The sequence below is a fragment of the Onthophagus taurus genome, chromosome 6 (genome assembly GCF_036711975.1).
Source record: "Onthophagus taurus isolate NC chromosome 6, IU_Otau_3.0, whole genome shotgun sequence".
Lineage (NCBI taxonomy): Eukaryota > Metazoa > Arthropoda > Insecta > Coleoptera > Scarabaeidae > Onthophagus > Onthophagus taurus.
The window spans coordinates 21,196,829-21,223,882 of NC_091971.1; the positions used below are offsets into that span (position 1 = coordinate 21,196,829).

General features: G+C 32.8%; 1 protein-coding gene across 5 annotated transcripts in view; it reads right to left on the reverse strand.

The window, feature by feature from the left end:
- Nucleotides 1-27,054, reverse strand: part of LOC111422679 (Dual-specificity tyrosine phosphorylation-regulated kinase 2) — a 68,223-nt gene that overhangs the window by 16,410 nt on the left and 24,759 nt on the right. For 2 of the 5 annotated variants that reach the window (XM_023055889.2, XM_023055892.2), the window contains exons 1-4: nt 18,527-19,058; nt 8,208-8,342; nt 7,230-7,425; nt 3,328-3,491 (exon numbers count right to left, since the gene is read on the reverse strand). In XM_023055889.2, the coding sequence (XP_022911657.1) occupies nt 3,328-3,491; nt 7,230-7,425; nt 8,208-8,342; nt 18,527-18,610 (579 nt within the window). In that variant the 5' untranslated portion in view covers nt 18,611-19,058. Of the gene's footprint in view, nt 1-3,327; nt 3,492-7,229; nt 7,426-8,207; nt 8,343-18,526; nt 19,059-27,054 lie in introns of those variants that run through there. The other 3 variants (XM_023055890.2, XM_071197127.1, XM_023055891.2) reach the window with 2 other exon arrangements.

Consider the following 27,054-nt stretch of genomic DNA (forward strand, 5'->3'; position numbering starts at 1 on the left):
TATCTTGCATATACATGACCCATTGGGATGAAGTATATCACATGTATATCTTTCACGTAAAACACTATCTGCCAAATGAAACTTTGAATCGAATACTTTTTTATGGTTCAATGTTGTTTCCTACCTCTTGCATACAAATTGTCCCAGAACATTGCCTAATGATAACTATACTTATTAATTACTTCATTTCCTGTTTTTGTATTTATTTCAGTAATGAGCTTGTGACCGTACAGAAACAAAGTTACTCAAAATTCTCAGCCAGCTCAATCAATTTACCATTGTTAGAAATGTACATTTCTAAGATTTCGAGAAGTACAAATTCCCATGTTGCAACATCAGAATTGTTTCAATAAAAATCTTATCATTGTTCTATAGAATAACTGTTGATTAAACAGATACTTGGAAAAGAAAGAAACTGGGCAGAGAGGAAGGTAACTGAAAAGAGACTGATAATATGAGAATCTTATTGAACAGAGACTTGAAAAATAAAGAAGAGACTTAAAACTGGAAAAACAGGAGTAAACAGGGAGGAAACTAGAACGAGATTGGTAATGATAAATAAGAACTAGAAAGGGAATACAGCACCTGAATACAAACTGGAAATAGATTGTGAAGACATGATATAGACTAGACAGAAAAAAAAGGGAAACTGGGCGTAGACCAAGATGTCCGAAAGGAAACTAAATAGAGAAAAGGTAGAAAAGAAGGAGACTGATAACAGAAAGAAGGATGACTTATAAAAGCAAGAAGGGGCTATACAGAGAAGATTAAGGCTGGAAAGTGTCTGATAATAAAAGCGAAAAATTGAACAGAAATTGAAAAGAAAAAAATGAGACTAAGCAAAGAGGATGGAGAAAGAGTCTGGTATACCAGGAAAGAGACTGGCACCGCAGAAACGACACTGGTATAGCAAGAAAGAAACTAAATAGAGATTGGAAAGATGAGAAGACTGACAGATCTAGTTAAAAAATTAACGGGGACTGGAATGAGAAAAAAAGATTGGATAGAGAGGATGGAGACTGAAACGAGACTGGCAATAACAGAAAGACACTGATAATAGAAGAAAGAAAAACTGAAGCAGAAAAAAGAGACTACTCAGAGAGAAGGAACACTGAAAAAGAAACTAACAGGGACTGAACACTCTTGTTGGAGAGAGAGAGGATGACTTGTAAAGGCTAAAGAAGAGGCTAGACAGGCAAGATAAAGACTGAAAAGTGTCTAGTCATAATAGCAGGAACATGAACAAAAATTTGAAAACGGGAAATGACGGTAAGTAGAGAGGAGAGAGACTGAATGGAAAGGAAAGAATGAGACATATAGATGAAAAAGCATGGAAAACTATTTAAAGAATCTAATTGACTGCCATAGTTTTTGGCAATGTACTTACGCAAAAATTGAGTGATTCCTTTTTAACTCTGAGAGTTACTTTTAAACTATAATAGAAGTACGAGAACATCTTTTATGACATAAGCAACAATGGATGTCAAATTCTTTTTAATTAAAAATGGTTAAATTATATGTGTGGAATCATAGGAACATTCTGCATATACATTGTAAAAGGGCATCTTTTATGACCATTCTCTTATAACTTATTTCCCTGATATCTGTTCCCCATTTTCAAATATTCAGTTAAAAACTAAGATAAAATGAAGGATTGAATGAAGTCTTTTTTATGGAAATTATAGTAAAAACGTATATTAAACGTGATGTACTTTTAATTGGTCCTCTTCATGGCATCTTTCCTATTTTAGAGCTTTTAAGAGCACTTTATACTACAGGATCATTTAGATTTTGAAATGCATTAACTAAATTATTCTCTCATTTATTTGTTAACACTTCCTCAGTATCGATATCGATACGATACGTTATGTTTCTAAACCAATTCAGCGGTAATCATTGGTACTTCAAGATATGTTACACTACTTCCCGTAACACGATTTTAATTAAGTTTTTTATCTGATCGTTTTTCACAATGATAAAGGTTTATGCAATATTCAACTCGTTGAATGAATCTAAAGTTACTTCACATGAAAAATTGTGCATTCAGATAAAGTACCACATAACCAGTTTGAATGAAATTTTATTTAAAATGTAAGTTCGTATGAAAACGATTTGATATGTATTCAGGTTAAGTGCTACTTCCGGTTGACGGATTTAGTTGATACTGATCTATGGTACGATTTTAGCGTAATAACCGTAAACTAAATTTCGTTTCCCAGCTAATTGCGTTCCTAAGTTATCGTGTTTACACAGATATAATGCTAAAAATAGTTAAAGTAGATTCAGGGTCTCTGAATACGAATAGATCCATCAAAATTTCAAGGTTGAATTTTTGCACGATTACAACACTTTTACTTTATACATTTCGTATATGCGAGAAAGTAAAAAAACAATTAAATAATAATAATTAATACGGAGTCTCCAATTTCAACCCAACTTCTTTTATTTGAAATAACTTTTTATGGCATTAATTGTTACTCGAATAAACCTGTGATTTAAGATAGCCCAAAACGAAGAGGTGTAAAGGTATTAAATAGCACCATCTCGTGCAGATGTCGCATGTAGCACCCTCTTTTTGGAAACACATGTCGTCGGTATCCATATCATCCAGTTTGGGCCACATGACGTTCGTTATTATCAACCTGTAGCGATTGCTGTTATGTGGTTATAGAAATGAAATTTTCGTATTGGGAAAAGTATAAACCGATGATTCCACCAGACTTAAATTCGCACCAAACTGTCACATTCTAGGAATGTATTTGGTGTTGGTGTATTTCGTGTGGACAGCTCAATTAGTAAATTTTCAGTGTTTTTATGGTCATTTACCTCAAGTTCCTTAGATGGTTGGATTTTATATCAATGCAGTGCTAACCCCACCGCAAAATTTTTTATGTTAAATCTCAAAAAGACGAAGTACTTGTGAATTACGAGAAATTTACCTCGGAATACTCTCGCGCACAGAATGATGTTTTCAGTAGGCTTTAACGTTTTGGTGACATACGAGTTTCGGCTGAAAGTTTATTGAACCGATTGATTCGAATTTGGCTACTCTATATCGAATAGTCGACTCGCCAGAACGATTGTGGCAATGACAAAAATTACGTAAGGCGCGGAAAGTTTCTCGAATAAAGCATTGATTTTGAAAATAGTACTTGATAATTTGCACACGTTGTTCAGCGGAATAACCTTCCATGTCGATTTATAAACTCTAATGTCGCTTTAACAACATGTTATGGCCGATTTTAAGTATTCTTATTGAAAGATCCTTTATCTAATTCCTACATATTTGTTTTAAATGTTGTAATTTATATGTTTTAAAAACCTTACCTTGTTGTAACTTCCGCTATCATCATCGTAACCCCCATTTTGAGAACCTCCGTGTTCCCCATGGATTTTACAAGCATCCAAACCCAAATACCATATTTTCGGAAATCTCTCAATTTCACTTCGCTCGTATTCAGTTAGTTTGTGGCCATAAAGCTTTAAAGCTTCTGCAAAACAAAAAATTGAAAATATTAATAAATAAAATATAATTATTTTAAAATAATGTTATACATAATGTATCAAAATTTTGTGATTAGCTCAAATTTGCATATACTCAAACTTATTTTCTAATTCAGCAAGTTTCATCATAAAAATATGGGTTTTGCGACATAAGCCATTATAATTCTGTAAATTCGTAAAAAATAATAATCTGCACAAGTATATTGATAAACTGGATTCATTTTATTTTTATTTGCTCGTTCATTATTTATGAATTTATGATCCTTAGTTACTTTTAGTTATTTTTTGCGTCTACTCATTTTTATATTGTTTATATAAACGAAAACCCACTTCATTTTGTTGTATCCCAACTTCTTCGATGATCCGATATAACTCATATCTTAGGTTATAATATACTTTATTAAGAGTAAGCAGCACTCAAAATCTATAAAAAATCTGTTATAGTTGCTTTAACATATTTATAGTATCAAGTAATAGCGATCCGAACTGGTGAATGGCCTCATTTATATTCTTGGACGCATTCAAAAGTTTAAATTGAAGTCCTTCATGACAAATACATTGACCGAATTTAGAAGAATATCAGGACATGCCACAAATATGTTAACATCCGTAAATGGCAAGTCAAGATTCACTTGACGTTCTTCAACTAATGTTTAGTTAATTCAATGTGGTCATAATTATGTTTGTTAAGTAAGTATTACAAAATATCTCTGCCATATAACTCACCGCATTTTGATCTACATAACCTTTTTCTGAGTTACATAGGTGAATTTTTGCATGATAACTTAGAATCTAACATGTAATTAATATCTATATACATTAAATTTGCATATTTTTTGCACTAAATATGGTATTCTTCCAAATTACATTTGTTCAGCGCTATTTTCAATACTCTTCTAAATACTTTTATGGAGACTTTATTTGGCATAATTCATGTGTTGCGATGGAATAACCTTCACAATGTCATCCAGTCAGAATTAGCATTAGTTTTAACTTCTTGAGGTTGAAAAAAGAAGGCGGGTCTTTATCGTGACATATCGTATTCTGGCAACGTAGATTTTCAACAAAATCTGAGAGGTTTACTAATTAAAAACTTGCAACATGATGCTTTGATTTGGTCCATGAAAACAAAATAGCTTGAGGAGTTTTCTGTTAGTGTAAGGATAGATAATGCTCTTTAACTATATTTGGGATAAATCCGAAATATTTGCCTTATGCTGCAAATTGAAGGTGATTTTTTTATACAATGATATTGATGAAAACAACACACATTGCAATGCCTCGACTGCAAGCAACTTCGGCTAACATTACAACACAGATTGCACAATTACACTTGACGAAGCCCAGGTCACTTGTAGCCGAAGCAAATTAAATTATTCGAATCTCGGAATCTCGGCAATATTTATAAGTGTGAAACAGTAGTCCTGGAAGCCAGCTTTTCTCTCTAAGGCTTTGTCTTCGTCCATTGCTGGACCTAAACCTTTCGTAAACCTCATGGCCTTAAAATGTAGGTACTTTAAACTTTTGGCCAATAATTTGTCACGCTGGCCAGGCGGGTTGACTACTCCTTAGCAAAGGTTAGTAATTGATCGTGCAGTCCTGATTCTTCTTATGAGTTTTAATACCACCAATTTGAAGTTTATCAGCTTTAAGCAGCGTGATACCATGACAATGTCTCAAGACGTTAATTTTCTTGCTCAAGTTGATTAAGGCGATACTGTTGATCGCAATTTGTTCTGCATTTTTTTTTGTACACCGATCAGCTCAACGTGAACAATAGATTGAAGACCAAAATGCGCTTGTTAAAAGGAAGATTTTCTGAGAGGAACGTCGAGAACATGGCCCCAAAAGTGGTTATTGTGCTTTCCTGAAGTTATCTTAAGAGCGTCAAGTTATAGCAGTGGCGAAATTAAAAAAAACAAATTGTACAAAACAAACTGAATCTTCATTTCAAGTTAATTCTCCATAACTGTTTATCCATGACACATTTTATTTGTTTTTACACTCTGCCTTGACATCTAAAAAAAGTCACAACACAGCTTTAGTTTTATTGTCCCTCCAACACAAATCCACCGTTTCTTCTTAACCCTAAGGAAGATGTAAATGCTCTACATCTGATATTATGGAAGATACTTCGACAGCTTTAATTCTAAGAGTGTTGGGTTGAATCAAATATCAAGAATGGGCACAACAAGAAGTGAGCTAACATTAATGGTTGCAAAATGACTAGGCGAAAGAGTTGACTCAGCACGTACACACAATACGCGATGGGAAAGGTCCTTATATTGCCGGTAACTCTTATCAATTATATCATTATGAGATTGCAAGTGAAGATGTTCCTGGAGATAATCGTGTATTTGAGTGAATATGGCAAATTAAATAATATAATAGAAAGATTAACTATAATACGAAAATCACAAAGACAAATAGGTGTTTATAACGAAGCAATAAGCATGACTTGGACCAGTTTCGAAATAAATTGGAAAACATGTTTTCATGGAATAATTGAAAATATGTGTTGGAGAAGTTCCAACATCATTAATAATATCAAGTTCAGGTTGGAAAGGAAGTATTAATTTCATTTATATGTTCGGTTGAACCCGAAATGAACGCTGAATATAAAGTAGTGATTTGAGATATGTCTGCTATGAGACTATTGAACTCAATTTTTTTTAAGTATCTTGGAGAATACGACATGAATCAATATGAGACGATAGCCATTCATGTTCTAAACACTTCCTTTTAGTTAGTAGGTATAAGTATTAACTACTTCAATAGTATTGGAAAAATTAATTGTTCAAACATTGCATTTATCAATGTACAAATCAAAACATAATATTGCTACCCATCCTCTTGATGATTTGTTTGTATATTGGAGTGGAAAAGATAACATAACAGCTACATCAACTTGTTACTTTTTCCATTGGTAATAATTTTAGTCATTATATTAATGCATAATAATAATATACATGAAAGTGTGAACTTTTAAGTATGGCATAGAGAAGAAATCCTTGCCACAACTTCAAAAGTCATTGTCCTTTAAATGCAAATATTTCTCCTGAAAATGTTGCGCATAGCAACGAAACCGGTCGAGTAAAATAATAAAAATAAAGTAATCTCAATAACTACAAAAATTGTTTTATTCTTAATTAGAAAAAAAGTTAACAACAAAATTATATTCTGATGTAATTTTAATGGTATGTCTCTATGTTGATTTCATTCACAACACTTCCGGTTAATGAATGCAAGAAAACGTCCTTGCCGTGCGACCAACTCAAAGAAATTCGCTCCACTTGGGTTCGGTCTTTCTTATGCAATCGAGACATTCGTAGTTTGTGGCGTTAAAGCATTCCAGTAACGCCGTTCGCAATCGCTTAAGGACTCATTTGGCGACTTTAAAATGAGATGATAACAAGTTTAGCGTTCTTCAACGTCTTCGTTAACAACGAAGGCCCAGTTAAAATGGGTTGAAAAAAACAACCAACCACATTGGTCGACAGATTGCAAATTGCGGTTAACATCTGCTTCTCGGTTAAACTCTTATTATCTTCGATAGCGGACCATAGTTCGTCTTTAAGTGAATAACCGAAATAGTTTTAAGATTCTTTGAATTTATTATTATGAAGTAATTCATCTTAGTCATACCTTTTATATCTTTATGTTTTTAATTTTTGGGAAATACGATATGATTCATACTTATTTAAGCAAAAATTGATAATTTTTACCTTGAGGTGTTAATGGAAGATTTGGAACACTATCCTCTTCTTTATTATTATTAGATGATTGGTTGTGACTCCTCTGGTTGTTATTTAATGAAGGAAAAGGATCTCTTGATGATGAAATTGGCGAAAGATCGTATTTCGTGCTACCGACTTGCAAATTTAATCTGGAACCGCTTTTTCCGTTTTCTAAAAGCGGTAACTGTAATAAAATAGAAAAAATAAACTGTCATTATTTATGAACAACATTTTCATTGAATTTTCCGCTCAATTAAGTATTCATTTCAGTGAATACTTTGAACATCAAAGGGTTAGAAGCGGAAGTCAAACGTTGTTTTTTGGGAAAGTCAGGCGGAAGCGAATGGAAGATAACAGGTCGATAAACGAATAAATGTAGGACGATGGGATCTCTATTAAAAAGAGGAAGAGGAAAAAAGAACAAAAAGAGTTCCATATTATTTCGATAACGCAATTAATGTATTTCCTACGAAAAATATGGTTGTAATATCGTTATCTAACACGAGTGGCAAATGACTAATTTAATATTTGCGATAACTTTTATTCTTTTCATTCGAAAAAAAGTGAACCACTTTGTACATAAAAATAATACACACAAACTACTATTAAACGAAATAGATAAGAAAATCCAATGAGTAATAATTCGGATGTGAAAATAGGTTTTCCTGAACACTTCATCAAAAATCCAACCTCGTTTATTTACGTTTAATAAATACTATTCATAAATATTAACGGTATTAATTCACACGGTTCTTAGAAATCGAGTTCGTTTCATGCTCGACCGGGAAAATGCAAATGATCGACGCCCGAGCTCCATTTGAAAAGGAAAATGATGGTAGAAGAAGAAAGTGGGTGTTTTGGGCTTGTCCATATTACCTAGGTTCACGTGCAACTCGTTGAGGCGCGTTTAATTTTTCTTAACCACAATTTTTTACGTTAATCTTAACGACTCCTCTATTCACTTACCTCAGAATTAATCAAGGACGTCTTCGACGACGATATACCGTTTCTCGAAGACACCTTCAAGTACTTTCCCGTCGACGACGATTGCGTTTTCGAGCCGTATTTTAATACGTCTTTATGATGATGCGAGGCTGGACTCTAAAATTAAAACGAAGAAAAAAGAAATTAATTATGACGGAAGATTTTTTTTGTATATATTATAAGAATTATGTACATTTAAAATGTTCCAATCAAAATAATTCATTTTTTGATTGGATTGTATTATTGTCATAATTATCACTGTTTTGATTGATGTCAAAATGAAATTTGGTTATGAAAATACAGTTTGATCGAAAATGTTTTGACTAAAATATTTTCAAAAATAAATAATTAGTTTTATAAAAAATAGTTCAAAATTATTTTCATTACATCTTCAACAACTTCAGCTACTTTTCATAATATAATTGAAACTTAATTCATTTCCACACCATGATCTTACAGAAATGTGTCCTTTTAATAATGGTAATAAGCATGCCAACTTTTTATTGAACCTAAATCAAAGAAGAATATGACACTATAGCTTTAATGATGGAGAAGATAAGACATCACAAAAATTAATGGGTTAATCAATTAATTCTCATCTTGGGCAGTAAAGCAACTACATAAAATTTCCTTATTTTTGTGTCTCTAGAATAGCAGAGCGAACAGGAATGATTGGGAGACAAAAGTGAGACTTATCAAGGAAAATATGATTGTTCTAAAATTATCCAAGATTATCTTTCCTATTTTGTACTGAGTAAGTGAGGAAAATGTATGGATATCAGTTGTTAAATAAAATTTGGGAACCGTAGGAATGATAATTTAATATGGTAATAAAATGAGAAAAGACAGGTGTGAAAGATAAATGTAAAAAGATTTTCTAACATAATACCAAAATGAAAAGTAACTGTGGACAAAGGTTTCTTAGCAGCTATAATTTATATAAAAGGAAATAAGAATGAACTACGCAGCTGGCTGAAAAAGTTGTGACTTAGTTCCAGCTCAAATTTGCATTTTGGAACGTTAACCGCTTGGTTGCACAATGTTAACTGCTATTAACGACTTTTGAAGAATGGTTTTATGGATTATCTTGATAAGAACATGTTCATAAAAACAGATTTTTTACCTTCATCTACTACTAACATTAACCTAACTGCCACTACAGGACTAGACGTGGTCTCTATAAAACATACTAAACATCTTCCTAGCCTATCTAATAGCTTGTACTGCTAAACTAGAAAACATAATCTGTTGTCAGTTCCCAAAGTTGCTCTGAACAATAAACGAATGAAAGATAGGAAAACCTGCCATATTAACGTCTTGTTTCTACAAAATAATTGCTTGGCAAGAACAAAATAAAACAGCTACTTAATGTTGCAACACTGACTGGATGGCGTAGAAATAAAATCTTTGATATTGCAGCAAAATTAAAGATTTGCAAATGTTACAATGACTCCAATAGCAAAAGAACACTACGTAATATCATGACCACACTGACTCATTAGAAAATATCTCTCCACAAATGTTATGTTTCAATGATCTAAAGAAAACCAAATTTGAAGTATGGATGACTCAGAAAGAATGGAGAACCTGCCTTCCACTTCAGGACTGGACGTGGTCTCCAATTCATGTGAATAAACATCTTCCCAATCTATCTAAGAGTTTGCACTGCTAAACTAGAACTGTACATAAAAGAAGCTTTTATGTTTTTGGAACACATAATCTGTTGTCAGCTTCCAAAGTTGCTCTAAACAATAAACGAATGAAAGATAGGAAAACATGTCATATTAATGTCTTGTCTTTACCAAATAACTGCTTGGCAAAAACAAAATAAAACAACTACTTAATGTTGCAACGCTGACTGGATGGCGTAGAAATAAAATCTTTGATATTGCAGCAAAATTAAAGATTTGCAAATGTTACAATGACTCCAATAGCAAAAGAACACTACGTAATATCATGACCACACTGACTCATTAGAAAATATCTCTCCACAAATGTTATGTTTCAATGATCTAAAGAAAACCAAATTTGAAGTATGGATGACTCAGAAAGAATGGAGAACCTGCCTTCCACTTCAGGACTGGACGTGGTCTCCAATTCATGTGAATAAACATCTTCCCAATCTATCTAAGAGTTTGCACTGCTAAACTAGAACTGTACATAAAAGAAGCTTTTATGTTTTTGGAACACATAATCTGTTGTCAGCTTCCAAAGTTGCTCTAAACAATAAACGAATGAAAGATAGGAAAACATGTCATATTAATGTCTTGTCTTTACCAAATAACTGCTTGGCAAAAACAAAATAAAACAACTACTTAATGTTGCAACGCTGACTGGATGGCGTAGAAATAAAATCTTTGATATTGCAGCAAAATTAAAGATTTACAAATGTTACAATGATTCCAATAGCAAAAGAACATTGCGTAATATCATGACCACACTGACTCATTAGAAAAAGTGTCTCCACAAATATTTCAAACCAGATTTGAAGTATGGATGACTCAGAAAGAATGGAGAATCTAAGAACCGGAAACATTTCTTCAAGTTTTCTTATTTTCGGCGTTCCAGTTAAAACTTGTCCCAACATGTCCTTCACATGTTACTCCGCACTGATCAGGGAGTGTACCAACAACTTGTGAGAACTCACTAGGGGCAATGATATTACTCTATAGCGAACAAGCTCGCCAAAGACGCTGCGGAAACACCCTTCATTAGACCCCAATGCGATTTTGGACTACAAAAAGCCACCTAAAGCAAGTAATCAACAGTTGGGAGGCTTTAAATGTGGCTTTACGCTGGTAAAAACTTCCAGCTCACAGACAAGCGAAGAATATGATAACTCCGTCGCAAAACAAAACCAAAGATGTTTTATGCCTCAGCAAAGGGGATCTAAGGACGTTCTCAGGTTTCCTGACCGGCTAAGCGCCCCTAGAATACCACCTCTTCCACATTGGACAAGCTGAGGATCAAACTTGGCCGCCTAAGACACAACATTTTCCGTAAAGCTCTTTAGACACCTATCCACATAAAGGAACAAGACATTGGACCAATACTAAGGTTGATTAAAGACCTGCATTTGCCCTAAACTTTTAGAGGGCTTAAGTTACAATAGATCTTATAGGTCGCTGTGACGACAGAGGCCGCTCCCTTCACTCTGGCAGTAATAATAATAAATATAATGACATCCAATTCAGGAAAACCTCAAAACGAGACCATCTTCTATAAACCAACCCCATTTCTCCCGAGCATATTTAAACTTTTTGAACAACTATTTCTGGAACGTTTAATCGCAATACTAGAAGTAAGCAGGCCTATAATCCTATATCTGTTGTTCACGAGAGATCTAACCCAATCATCTGAAACGGTGACTACCTTTACAGATAATAGTGCACTACTTGCTATGGGTAGAAACACAGAAAAAGCTATCAATATGCCACTTGGCAGTAATTGGCCAAGTATTTAGGCATGGCCTTGGATACTAAATTACGATGGAAAGAGCACGTGAAAATGAAGAAAACAGAACTAGAACTAAAATGTACGACAATGTATTGGCACATGGTTAAACAATATGTGCTGAAAATGCATAATAAATTGCTGATTTATGAGCAACTCATTAAGGTGTATTAAGGGACATTGCATATGTGCCTTGGTATATAAAGAATAGTGACTTCCACAGTGATTTTGGGGTAGCTATGGTGAAGGAAGAATAGTCATCTCAGCAATGATGGAACCATTTAACTCTTGGACAACTACCAGCTAATCACAGACTTCAAAGAAACCAACCGGCTGCATTTGTGTGTACAAGCACTTCTTAAAAATGTTATGGAACGCTTCAGTAAAAAATAAAGTCAAAAAGCTAAATCTTATAAGTTTACAAGCTAATGTAAAAATTGAAAGTTGATTGAATTGAAGTCATTAAGAAATTAAGGAATGAAACCAATTTTAGACATCGCCTGATCTTCTATACCAACACCATTGGTACCTATTAGCGGTACAAATAGTGATATTTTGATGCTTAATATCTTTAGTTCATATTCTTCTGTTCTATTCTTGCCATTATTACAAATGATGTGAGGCTTTCCTCAATCTTCAAATTCTAATATTTTGAAAGATACTATGACAAATTTATAAATAAATTTTATTTGGTTTTTGATATATGATTGAACAATGTTGTCGTAAATCCACTTTTTCTTTTAAACATTTTGTATCAATTATCTTGGTATTTTATAGATCTCCATAAATTTCTTCTACTTTCACTGCATTTCTTAAAATTTTATAGAGGTCTTAAATAAATCAAATAAGTGTGTTCTTGGTAATGGTAAAAACCGCATTCAAGATTTTCTTTTCGTTTTTAAGATTTATAGTTTTAAGCCGAATCCAAATTATTATTTCGCTTTAGTCAAGTAGTTAAGTATCGAAATAAAGTTTAAGTTACAACTTTATTTCGATAAATATATTTGAGTTAATGTGTCTTGCTGTTTCTAAGGCTTCTTACGAATGCTTGGAGTGATGAATGCTTGCTAGTAATTGATAGAATGATGATAAATCTTGTAAAAAAATACTATCACGTAACTGTGTCTAATTTTATTTAACAACCTTAATAACAAATAATAACGTTTTGATCGCGTTCAGTTAATTCGTCAACTATATCTGGAGAAGCTTGATCATGCAATGATTATATGGAATTAAAACAGTCAAACCGAACAAAATCAATAAACAAAATATAATCCGCAATCGGTTATAACTCAATTATAATTATTACCAACCTAACGGATTTAACGTCCTAAACATTCTAAACCTTTTACATTTAACAATGGTGTATAACTATAAAATTAATGTCGGTGGATACAATATTAATAAAAATTGTTCATAATATTAAACTAAAAATAAATCTATAAACCATTTCATTCCAACTATTGCGCATCATTCTCGTTTTTGGATAATACTAACTAAAAATGTTAGAAAATGTTCTGGATGAAAATTGTTTGTAATAAACATAATTCCATATCCTATAACTTATAAAACTACTTTATAAAAACAACCCCAAAAATTGGGTATGTAAATCGGTAACTTGTTAACTTAAAAAAATTAATTTCAAAAATGGTTTTGAGTTTAGTACTTTTATGGTTTCTTACTTAACATAGTTTGGAGATAATGTTGTGAAAAATCATTACACTAAATATACTTACCTGTATTAAAGAAAGTATACAAAAATAGTTATAACATGTCAGTTATTGGTTTTGCTATGATACACTTAGCTGTTAAGTTATTAGCTGTTCAGACCTTTATTTAGTATACATATAGAATCTAATTTTTCCAGTCAGTCATTTTCGATCTAGCTGTATAATTTGAAATAGTGACGTACACATGCATATCGTTTGTAAATTGTGCGAACATTCCCCATGCAAATTGCTTAATTAACCTTTGCCCTACACTCGTATAAACCGCAAAGGGAGTTAAAGGGGGGGTTGCTTTCTAACATGCACACGCTAAATGAGATTTTTTCCAACCACAATCCCATAAACTCAATTTAAACTCGACTATTTCCGGGGTTATTTGACTTTTCCCGGATATATTCTTGGTTTATATGAGAAATTTTTAGTAAATATTAGGAACCGTTTCTTTTTGTGACCCACATTCCCCAATTCAAAATACCAGCTGGTCGAAACCTAAATAAACACCAATACAAAAAAAAAATAACTGTATAGTAAATTATTTACTTTATTACTTAGATTTCTTTAAATATAAAAGGGCATTATACAATATCAGGGTTACATGTTTGACCTGTTTTAATGTCATCTAAAGAGGGGAATCACACCTAAGTAGGTCACTGTAATAAAAGCGGCTTTAACCCGGTGCCTAGTAAGTGTTTTGTAACCTTTACATTGCTCATTTCCTCGGGATTGTGCCAAAAAAATCACCAAAGACCACTTCAAGTTGCATAACATTAACCGACCTTCTTCTCTCGAAAAACGGTTTGATACAAAACAGCGTTGAATCTAAAACTGTTACGAACTTAAACACAATCGGCTTTAATTAATCCTGGCCGAGTTAAAAACTCGCTTTTAATTACTTTCTTCGTTTAATTCATTGCAGTTGGTTTAGTGCGTGTGTTAAACGAAGTGATGTAACAAAAATAACAACACACGATGTTATTGTTTGATATATGTGTATGGGTTGGTTATTGTAATTGTAAAAAATTTTGAACGCGTGCATTCAAGAATAATATTTTCTACACACGTTTAAACTCGTCGATGTTGAACTTTTAAAACGGGACGTAATGTCACATGAGAAGACAATACCCGACCCCATCTTAAACATGATTGCATAGATATGCTTCGCGAAATGTCATGGTAGCGTATAGCTGGATTTATCATTGAAGGAATGTTTCTATAATTTTTTTTTGTGTGGAAATTGCAAAATTAAAAGATGCAGTAAAACCTCGATATATTATCTCAGTTGCCTATACGATGTATAATATAGGAGGGTAGTTCTAGTTTTAATTGTTATTTAGCACTAGATTGTTGTATATTTTTATTGAACTAAAAGTTTGTTACTTTTAACACAATATCTTTTTTATCTCAAGAACGCGTAATGATACAACTATTAACAATGTTGCGTTTTTTATTTAAAACACTCCAAAGAATTCAAACTTTAACTAAATTAAAATTGGCTGTAGAATTACATCTTCAATTTTTGTATTTTTACCACAAAATCGTTGATATCATAAAAGCGGTTTGTGGTACAACTACTGATTAAAAGTGATTTTTTCCGTAAAATACTACGAGGAATTCAAAAATGTACTCGAAATTGAAATCTATTTAGTTTTATACAAGATACCGGCTCGAGAATGAAAATATCCCTCATTTTAACGATTTTTTTGTGTTTGTTAACACAAAATCTTTTTCATCTCAAGAACGGTTAATGATACAACTTTTACCAAAGAGTACTTTTTTATTTAAAATACTTCGAAGAATTCAAAAATGTACTCAAAATTAAAATTGTGTCAGTGGCATAGATGTTATGGGCTGTATAATTACGACATCTTCAATTTTTGTATTTTTACTACAAAATCGTTGTTATCATAAAGACGGTTTGTGGTACAACTTTTGATTAAAAGTGATTTATTACGTAAAAGATTCCGAGAAATTCAAAAATGTACTCCAAATTCGAAAATAATCAGTTTTATAAAAGATACAGGCTCCAGAAAAAAATATTCCTCATTTTAGCGTTTTTTAGTGCTTGTTAACACAAAATCTTTTTTATCTCAAGAACGGTTAATGAAACAACTTTTAACAAAGAGTACCTTTTTTTATTTAAAACTCTTCGAAGAATTCAAAAATGTACTCAAAATTAAAATTGTGTCAGTGGTATAGATGTTATGGGCTGTATAATTACGACATCTTCAATTTTTGTATTTTTACTACAAAATCGTTGTTATCATAAAAACGGTTTGTGGTACAACTTTTGATTAAAAGTGATTTGTTAGGTAAAATACTCCGAGGAGTTCAAAAATGTACTCAAAATTCGAAAATATTCAGTTTTATAAAAGATACAGGCTCGAGAATGAAAATATCCCTCATTTTAACGATTTTTGGTGCTTGTTGACACAAAATCTTTTCTATCTCAAGAACGGTTAATGAAATAACTATTAACAAAGAGTACCTTTTTTATTTAAAACTCTTCGAAGAATTCAAAAATTTACTCAAAATTAAAATTGTGTCAGTGGTATAGATGTTATGGGCTGTATAATTACGACATCTTTAATTTTTGTATATTTACTACAAAATCGTTGTTATCATAAAAACGGTTTGTGGTACAACTTTTGATTAAAAGTGATTTATTACGTAGAATACTCCGAGGAGTTCAAAAATGTACTCAAAATTTGAAAATAATCAGTTTTATAAAAGATACAGGCTCCAGAAAAAAATATTCCTCATTTTAGCGTTTTGTAGTGCTTGTTAACACAAAATCTTTTTTATCTCAAGAACGGTTAATGAAACAACCTTTAACAAAGAGTACCTCTTTTATTTAAAACTCTTCAAAGAATTCAAAAATGTACTCAAAATTAAAATTGTGTCAGTGGTACAGATGTTATGGGCTGTATAATTACGACATCTTCAATTTTTGTATTTTTACTACAAAATCGTTGATATCAAAAAAACGGTTTGTGCTACAGCTTTTGATTAAAAGTGATTTATTACGTAAAATACTCCGAGGAATTCAAGAATGTACTCCAAATTCGAAAATAATCAGTTTTATAAAAGATACACCTCCAGAATGAAAATATTCCTCATTTTAGCGTTTTTTAGTGCTTGTTAACACAAATTCTTTTTTATCTCAAGAACGGTTAATGAAACAACTTTTAACAAAGAGTACCTTTTTTATTTAAAACACTTCGAAGAATTCAAAAATGTACTCAAAATTAAAATTGTGTCAGTGGCATAGATGTTATGGGCTGTAGAATTACAACATCTTCAATTTTTGTATTTTTGCTACAAAATCGTTGTTATCATAGAAACGGTTTGTGGTACAACTTTTGATTAAAAGTGATTTATTACGTAAAATACTCCGAGAAATTCAAAAATGTACTCAAAATTCGAGAATATTCAGTTTTATAAAAGATATAGGCTAAAATATCCCCCATTTTAACGATTTTGAGTGCTTGTTAACACAAAATCTTTTTATCTCAAGAACAGTTAATGAAACAACTTCTAATAAAGAGTATCATTTTTAATTAACATTTCAAAGAATTCAAAAATGTACTCAAAATACTAATAAAGCCCCGGAATAAATATATCCCCTATACATATAATGATTTTTAGTGTTTGTTAACACATAATTTTCTTTATCATTAAAATTATTCCCCATATTAATCCGTTATATCGAGGTTTTACTATATTTTAATTTATTTTGTATTGAAATGAAGCTTCTGGTGTTAAGAATTAGAACAACAATATAAAATAAAAAATTGTCGATAAATTGTTTTTCGATTATTTTTTTCAAGTTAATTATTGTAGTTGATTACTACTTTCTACAAGTTTTAAAATCTCATTTCTTTACAATACAAAAGTTGAGGTTGAAAATTTCTATACCGCGGGCTGAATTATAAGTTTTCACTTGAAGACCTCGATAACAGCTGTTCTGCGATTCTTGTTCTTCCCATCCAAATCATATAAAACGAAGATATTAAAAAATACTTTCTTTTTCGTTTCTTAATTACTTAACAAAGCTGTTTTACAAAATGGTTTCCTTCCCCGGTAATAAGTTCGTGACTCATAAAAACCAAAATGTTTGTCGATTTCCCTTTTCCTTTTTGCATTTTCCTGGATAGAACCAGAAATAATTTTCCGCAGCGCTTGTTACGTTTTATTTATAGAGAGGGAGACTGGTTATTGTGGGTTCAACGAAATCTCATCATTGTTTTCCGCTTGTTTCTCTATAACTGGCGTGACTCCGGTTCTATTTAATTTATACGATTCGTTATTAATTGTCAGTGAAATTAGACGTTAATTGTTCTTTCACGAAATCTAGTAGCAAATTTATTGATGTTACGTTTTAGAAAACGCAAGAGTTTTCTAAATAATTGATGTTGCCTGGTATAATAACTTTCCAATTTTTTTTAACCACAAAAAAATGAAATAGTGACCTATAATACCTATAATATAAACTGAACGAAATACCGTATTAATTACAATATTGCATGTTTAATGCATTTACGTGCGACCTCAAAGATTACATCAATAATAATTTTTGGGAAAATATAACCCGTCCATAAATCCAAACATTTATATGTATATCGACTGTTCGTTTCTTCGCTTAAAGTACTCAACTTTAAGTGACTTTTGGAACTTTTGGGCAACTTTATAAACTCAATTTACTCGTATTTTCCTTGAACCGTTATATCCTTGGTACTACTGCATACAACTTTTATTAAACTATAATCAAGTTTTCCCAGAATATCGATTACCATTTTCTCATTATTACCTTAAAATTCTCTTTCACATTAAATTACAAGGATTTATAACAAACTTAGTGTATATTAGAACTTTCCTTTTAAAATTTAAAATTTAAATTTCAAATTTAAAATTCTCAAAACCCCTAAAACATTTAAGATTTAACTTTCATTTCAATTTATTTGTGTTAAGATAATTTTAAGTTAAATCAACAAACGTTCGATTTTAAAGACTTTCTTAAAAATGATCAAAGATTTAATTTTCTAGGAAATTTCTAAGAAACACCTTGATAGTAAAAGCTCCACGCCCCACTACATCTACGAGCTAAGAGTGTGATTTGCTAACAATTGTTGAGAATACCGGGTTGTTGGCACGGGTCCAGCCCATCTTCCGCGCGCCGCGGCTCGGATATGTATGGTAGGCGTTCATTAATGCCCATGAGACCAACGAGACGATCTTTTCGTCATGTCACCACCAAGATGTATTCGTCACGATTTTAATCTGTAGTTTATTCAAAAATAAAAAAGAAAAGAAACAACAACTACCCCTATATGGGGTAAACCGTATCGTTCGTCAGATGGAACTGAACTGGAGATGTTAGAGGAGACTCCAACCTCCAGAGAGAACCACCTCGATCAATATGGGGGCGCATGACCGAGCCTGATTGGAGAGAACCTGATACTAGTGGCAGCATCCCGAAGGATCTAGTACAAAAAAAACTCACTATAAATTTCGATGATTCTAGATTTTTGATTTGTAACCTTCAAAACTAAAATCTGATTTAGTTTACAGTTTAGTACCTCTTGGTGTGGCTGCTTCACGATCCAAACGCAAGTATTTTTAGCGTGGTAAATAAAACTAAAAGCTCTCCAAGCGTTACATGAGTACCAAACGAAAAATAAAACGAGGAACATTCCACACACATCGAAAACTTAACAACTTAACGGGTTCGAAATGTGTATTTTTATAATTTCCTTTTAATTTGTTTTTTATTTTAATAACACACCTTCTCTAATATTAAAAATATATTCCTTCTTTGCATAACAAAACCGTATCCTACCAAGGTACTTTAGTATCCTGACCATCTTCGTCGACGTTTTGTACACGATACGCATCTATAAATAGTTGGCGTACCAACGGAAGCATGTGCTCTTGAAAAGCAATTAGGTGTAGAAAAGGCTCTTCTTGTATCCTCTTAAAATTGGTTTTGGAGACGCGTTAATCTGCACTTCATCGTTACTTAACTATGAATAAAGTCGTTAAGAACAAAATTAACGAACATAAAGTGATTAAATTTAACTCCAACTACAGAGTTGTACAAAAAAATACGTTTAATTGAAATATTTCTGTAGGATGTTGAATCCAATTCATTTAATTATTATCATTTAGTTATTTATAGAAACTCCAATTCCAAAATAAACCTACCCTAGCAATTTTTACTTCGATTGTTGACACAATTCCAATTAAATTCTAAAGTAAAGTAAGTACTTAACACTTAAAACAGAAAATCCCTAACTACAAAGCAAGCTAACACATTCTAATGCATGCAAACCGAAACCCAAAGGAATCCAACTTATTTAACCTTCAAAAGTTGACGGGAATCCTTTATGTATGGTATGGAAAGCCCCAAGTTCAAAGCAAGCCAATACTAAACTTAGACTGGACACCGCGAGTCACAACACTAGTCGCTGGATCATTACGTGTTTGAACGGCACCTCTTTAATTTTAGAAATAACAAGAGAACCTATATTTCTGCATACTAACTTTCATAGGAATTAAATAATTTTTGAATAAAACCATTTTGCTTGCATTCTTGATTTAATCAGAATAATATTGTAAATCCAACCCTTCACCGTCAGGGAGGTGCAAAAAATTCAAAAACAAACTGATCTGATTGATGTAACACAAAACCAAAAGACAAGATCGTTACTCGAGAACCAGAAGATCGGATACAGTCAAAACTCTGAGATATCTTTGAGCATTGGTTGATATTGTTATCTTCGAAGATGTACTATTACTTCTGTGGTACATCTTCGGGAATATATATGTATATAATTGTGAAATGTAAGTATGTGTATAAATCAGCAGCAAAATCAGTGCAGAAACGCTATAAGGTGATAGGCAACAGCTCCGATTTAGACACCGATCCTCGTACAACCCCTACGCGACAAAACTTATTGTGACCTACAGATACGACACTCTTAGAAAAGAACACAGACCAATACAAAAATACAGTACAATGCAAAGTCTCTAGACTACAGAATCAAACAAATTTTCGCAAGTTAGAAATAATTGCTTAATTTCTTTATAAAACTTCACACAATTCAAAGACTTTATACAATTCGGTAACTTGTTATAAAATTTCGTGCCATGATACGATGGGACGGAAAACACGCGAAATAAGCCGTTTTGGCGACTTTCAGCGTAGCACAATGTGTCAATTTCATGAGGTATCGAATATCAGGCCCAGAAGCTATACAGTATTCTTATCTTGTTTGTAGAAGAAGTCTAGTGTTTGAGTCTTTTCGTTATTTATTATTAACCAATTTGCACATAACCAGTCACCAGCAGTGACGAGTGTATCATTACTACTATTCTCAATATCCTCGGCAGCATGCCCTCAAACTACAAAGGAGGTATCATCCGCATAGAGACATAACATAGTGCTATGTTATGTCTCTACATTTTTTGGGAGATCATTTATACAAACTATAAATAGAAGGGGGTCAAGTATTGATCCCTGGGGAACACTCCATTTGCATTTTGTCTTCTCAGAGAGATCCGAGTTCTACCTGACACACTGACATCGTCCGGATAAATACGATTCTAGCAATCTATTTGCTTTTCCCCTGATGCCATAATAATCAAGTTTAGACAACAGGATGGCATGATCTACCGCATCAAAAGCCCGACTAATTGTAAGATCACAACAGATTATTCTGACCCTATCATGATCATCGTGTGCTTCATCGATGTTGTTGATTTGCCCGTTCTACAGCTGTGCTGTTCATTCTCAAAAATGTTATATTTCTCTAGATAGTCTAAGAGACGGCGTTTGATAATTTGTTCAAACCTTCAAAAACGTTTGTCCGGAAACATTCCATCGTTTATTGAAAATTATAGCCAGTGGCTGCGCAATTACCTCAGCTACTTCCTTGATCATAATAACGGTAAAGTCATATATGTCTTGACTCAGCATCAGTAGGTCTGAAGAAGCAAGAAGTAATCCTCAGGATGAGTCGAGGACATCGTGATCGTGTTGATCAATGACTGCACTTGCGTTGAAAAATGCTCACTGAACCCAGGATCATCAACCTGCGTTGGAAATTTGAGCAATCGGAGGAGTATGAAATCCTTGTAATTCCTACGAAATGCGCCTGTGGAAAACTAGTTAAACTTTCCGTGATTTGGCGTTTCCAGCGAAGAGACAAAACCTATACTCAAATATATCTAACTATCAAGAGATGAGCACAATCAAAAACACATGAGACTGTAAGGCAAGCGGCCTAAATCCAATCACATTTGACCGAATTGCTAAAAGAGAATTTGAAAGGCAAAGCTAAAATTAAATGGACGAAATAGGCACTTCGATCTTTCAGCAACTGTAAGGAACATTACGATAACCCTAGAATAGCAACTTGATGAAGTGTGGCAACCACTGAGTTTTTCCCTAAAAAATTGTGAACCACGTAGAAAAAATATGGTGTCTACGACACAGACAACTAGTTGAATACAAAGCGATTCCATAATTTCATAACATAATTTTGATGGACCGAATAAGTGCTCGCCAAGATAGTTCCGTTAATTAGACTTTGTCGGATAATTCAAAATGGTTATACGTCAAGTGACTGGAAACGGTTATGTGTTTGTTGACATACTATCGCAATTTCAGAAACTGTTACACGTATTGGAGACATTGGTCCGAACTCAAGCAAACAACGATGACTTGGCTGAATTCTTGGAACCAGATGCAGGTTGCAATGTAGAGAAAGTTATAATCCAACCTTTCGCTACCCACGCATTCAGACGGATAGCGTTCAATTCTTAGCATCAATTGACGCATCCCGGAATTTGCCACGTTCAAACACGTAACACAACATTACGTTTGCTAAATCGTCGGAAATCGTCCTTTCGATAAAATCGGATTATACTCTAGTGATATGAATATGAATTCATGGCACGAGGTTCACAGTAAAGTCCCGCCAATCTTCAATATCTTGTGTTTATAGAGATAGGTTCCAGTGAGAATCATAATTAGCTTTGTTAAAATCCGTCTTAGTACGCTTAGGATCTGTGTCCGAAAGCAAGAAACAAGCTTTTTCCAATGAATGCATCCGTAGTTTTTGTATTACCACTCAACGTTTTAACAATCATTCCAAAATTCAAATTGAAAGTAATGCAACTGTGTTTCCACATAGTAGTCTAAAATAAATGATGGTGTCGGTTCAGTATCTCCATTTAATATATCTAAGCAACTACTACCTGCTTCTTTAAGAACGTATATTACAGTTCTGACCTTAATCTCTCCAGGATAGCTAAAAGTAGATCCACTATTTGTTCAAGAAAATAATCTTAGATGTGTGCCAAAACGTCGATTGTGAAATGCAAGGTCGTCTAAGAAACGTTATAAAGGTGGTATTGTTGCCAAGAACTAAAACGAAATCACACCGAAAGTGTTCTTGTATTGTACACACAAAGAAGAGATTACAAGTACTCTTCTTCAACTCCGAAGACCCACAAGATCTCGTGCGTCATCGCTCATTGCGTTTTCTGTGCTTTCTCCACAGATTATTTCTTTCCCTACATTCGTGCATTGAGCGATCTTTTTGGAAGTCTTGTGTTTTCCTTCAGCCTTTGTATTTTGATGAATTTTGAGATGGTGACATCTTTGACACAGTTTTCGAATCTCTTCTCTCCCACCCATATTACTACAAGTATTATTTCCAAACTCTCTTACGTCTTGTTTGTAACTCTTTGACTCTTCTTATTCTTGCAGAGACTGGTTTGAGTTTATACCCACTTCATAATTTCATTAACCCATTATGATATTATTTCTTGCTGTCTTGTCATATACTCTTTTCAAGTGCTGGTAAAAACTCTCTTTCTGCGTACAATAGAGCACGTTAATCACTGATTATTGATAGATTTCACCGTGTTTAATTAATTTTGTCATTGATTGTCATGAAATTAGTTTAATTTGAAGTATATTACCAAGTAACGTAAGGAAGAAACGACAATAAAACAAATCTTCATGATCTGTGTATATGTCGCAGGCAAATGGTTGTTTCAGGTAAATAGCTTTTTCCTAGTCAGATACTATCTGCCTAGGCAAATAGTTTTATTCCATTTATTTCAGTCTAAATTCTACTTTCCTAAGCAAATAGCATATGGCTAAAATATTTTCAGGCAAATAGCTCAACTCAACCCAACCGAACCCCAGGAATGCTTTATTTCTTTAAGAGGGGCTGCAGGCTGCTTCACAGTCACTGTTTACTGGGCAAGGAATGTCAAAATGATATGTGCCAGCCTTCGAAATTTCAGTGCAGTACAAAAAGGTGTACTTGTTTCAAAAATAAGATGATGTGCAATAGTAGATGCCATTGCAGCAACAATTATCAAAACAAGTAAATTTTTGTATTTAGTATTTAAGCCTTCAAGAAATAAATTTACTTCACTCATTAGTGACTTTAATTTAAGAAAAGTAGGTTGATAACGATAGGAGTTACTTTATTTTATTGTGAATTATTTTTATTTTTATTGTATCGAATAAATGGTATTTGGCTAAGACAAGCTTAGACAGATACTATTCTTGTCTTGTCCAATAGTATTTGCATAAACATTTAATGATAAACCTGTAACGAACTACTGTTTGCCTAGGCAGACAGTATTTGACTAGGAAAAAGCTGAAATAACCATTTGCCTGCGACATATAGGTTGATCAAATACTCTTTGAACTGGTGATGATTAATATCACTTTGCAATGGAGCAATATCCAACTATACTTCACAACCAATTGATCTTATTGTTACCTTAAACTTGTTCAAAGTTATCTTTTTTAATACTCGAACTTCGTGGAAGAACACTCACTTGATGGTTCTTTAATGTTCTTCATACAAAGGGAGAAATATTACGCATTCTTTCGTTTTTTGATCTTTATGATCAGCATACTTTGGATGCTATATATCTCACAGTGCTACAATTCTATAAATATCCATTCATGTCTTAATAGAGCTCCCTTAAAAGCGGAAAACGGAAACGACAGCTGAATTGCATTCAAATTTACTTACGACCGAGACGAAAATGTGTAGGGGATATTTTGCATCGAAACGAGACATGTCGAGAGCCCTTTGACTCGGTTCCAAATACTGACTTGGAGTTGAAGCATAATCAGGTAACGCTACCTGTCCACAAGGTAACGAATAGGATTAGGTCGCAGTAACTATCACTTTGCCTTGCAAAATGTGCGAAATCGGGTTTAATACTTAAACGAATGGTTTTCCAAATCTAATTTACTAAATAAATAAAGTTAATAACATTAAATTTGTAGTAAAAGAAATGAATCCATCTTTTTACACCTTTTTAATTGTTTAAGAACATGATGTTATTGCTATACGTTGTATGATTGTTTGCTTATAAATGTTTATAAAAGGTAGGAGAGTTATTTGTAGTGTGTTCTTTAGATCTTTATGGGATATTCGTGCCAGAATGTCCAATATAGAACTTATCACTACAATAACTTTTATAAACACTACTCTTTTGTTTGTATTTTAATTTATATTTATTATTGAACAATGAGAATCCCAATTTATTACGAGAGGTGAAAGCGGGTAAAATGTTTTGATCTTGCTTGTAATTGCCTTAAACTTTATGATGGTACTAACGTAAAGCGTTTCTTATGTATAAAATAAACAGTCTTGTTAATAAGATTTATTAAACTTAATGTTAAATAAAACTTTTGCTGGATTATTTTCTAAAATTGTAATCCTAATGAAAACGAAATCGAATTCGTCTAAAGATCGCCTTTAATGTAATTGAATATCATTAAAATACCGTTACAATGAAAATGGAATTGCGATTCAATTCGATCAAAAAAATCTTACTTGCATTAATTTAAATTTAAATATTGCACCTCCAGGGCAAATTTTACTTAGAAACTGTACATTCGAAGCTGTTTCATTCAAGTCGAAGATGTGCAATACGATTCTTCGAAAATATCATGGAAGTGGTTTTAACGGTTTTCAAATTGTTTAAAGGTTAATCATTTGGTTTTATCGTTAAAAATTTAAAAAAGGAAAATAACTGACAAAACTGACCAATAATAATAATTTGTTCCCAAATAAGGACGATGTAAACAACGGTTTAGTTGTCCGGTACACTTTCACGTACACAGAACTGTACTAGTTTTCTTAACCTTGGCATTGGTTTACTCTTTCGACTTAAGAATAACTTTGTAAGAAACAACTTTCTTTTTAGTCAATTTGAATGCTTTAAGGGGGAATTTTTAGTGAAAGTATTTTTTTCTGTTCACTTTTCTTGTTATTTTTCGGTGTTGGGAAATATATAAATACATAAATAAAACAAGTTAAAAAGAATGAAACGGGAATATTTAAATAAAAAATTTGGTGAAATTGAATGCACTCACGAAACCTCTTTCTATCGTTTATTTATCTGGTGTCCTATTTCAAAGATCGTTACTGTTATTTATTCTTGAAGAGGTATTGGGGGTTAATACGATGTAAACATGCGAGCACACGTCAAACAATTTTTTTGTTGCGATTGAAACTTGTTAACTTTGCTTTTCTCACATACATAAACCCACTTTATTCTCTTAAGTGGCCTTTCTTCTGATGTACCCGAATTAATTCGTTAATAAAATAGGTCATCAACCTCGCTTAAAGACTTAAAAAAAATTAATTGGTCTCTTAATTTATTGTACATTTTAACTGTGTTTTATTTAAACCCAGTAGCGTATCTTATCGAATTGAAAAAAAGAAGAACTTGAGACGCCTTGAAACTGTTAGTTCTATTTTCCATTAAATTGAATATAACTGATACTTCAGTGTTGAATGGAAAAATCGGTACAGTTACGTCCGCTAAAATGAAAACACGTTTCCAGTTGACGTAATCTAACGAAATGCGTGGCGGTGCAATGACATTGAGGGACATTGACCTACATGTATAGAAGCACATAGGATAGAACTGAGTAAGCAGCAACAAGAAGCACGCCTAAAATTAACAAAGCAGGAGGTAAAACGCGTGGGTCGCAGCAGTAGACTTGGAAACGGCTAAAGACATCGTCCTTGACGTGCATTTCAGTAATCTCCGTGTCTTTTCCGAGAGCGAGGACAAAGAAAACTTTGTCCCCGTCGGTTATTGGAAAAGAGAATTTTACAAAGAAACCGACTCGTTTAATTTTCTAACAAAAGGGTTATCGCTTATCTTTATCAATTACGAAATATTTATCAATTGCAATTGAAACAAATAACAAAAAAAATAGGTTTTTGTGTCAGTGTCAAATTTTCAAACAAAAACCCGATTAGTAATTTCGTCAATGTTGATTACACCTACTTAAAAAGAAACAAATAGAAAAGTATTTATAAAAAAAATTTCGTAATGTAGGTTATCTCTAAAACACAGAGAAACATTTTCACTAGCAAAGTGACCAGTCAGCGGTTCAGGTCGGATGACTTTCACTCCAGGAAAAGTGATAAGTCGCCTTGCCAATTCAGGATTTCTATTTCTTTTATACGAGGACAGTCAACTCTTCTTTTTAGAAAGAAACCGAAATGCCTCGCGTGTTAAATATTTTCGACGATTTCGCGGCAAAGTCTTTGTTTTAAGTAGGTTTTCAATCGCATAACAGGAAGTTTGCG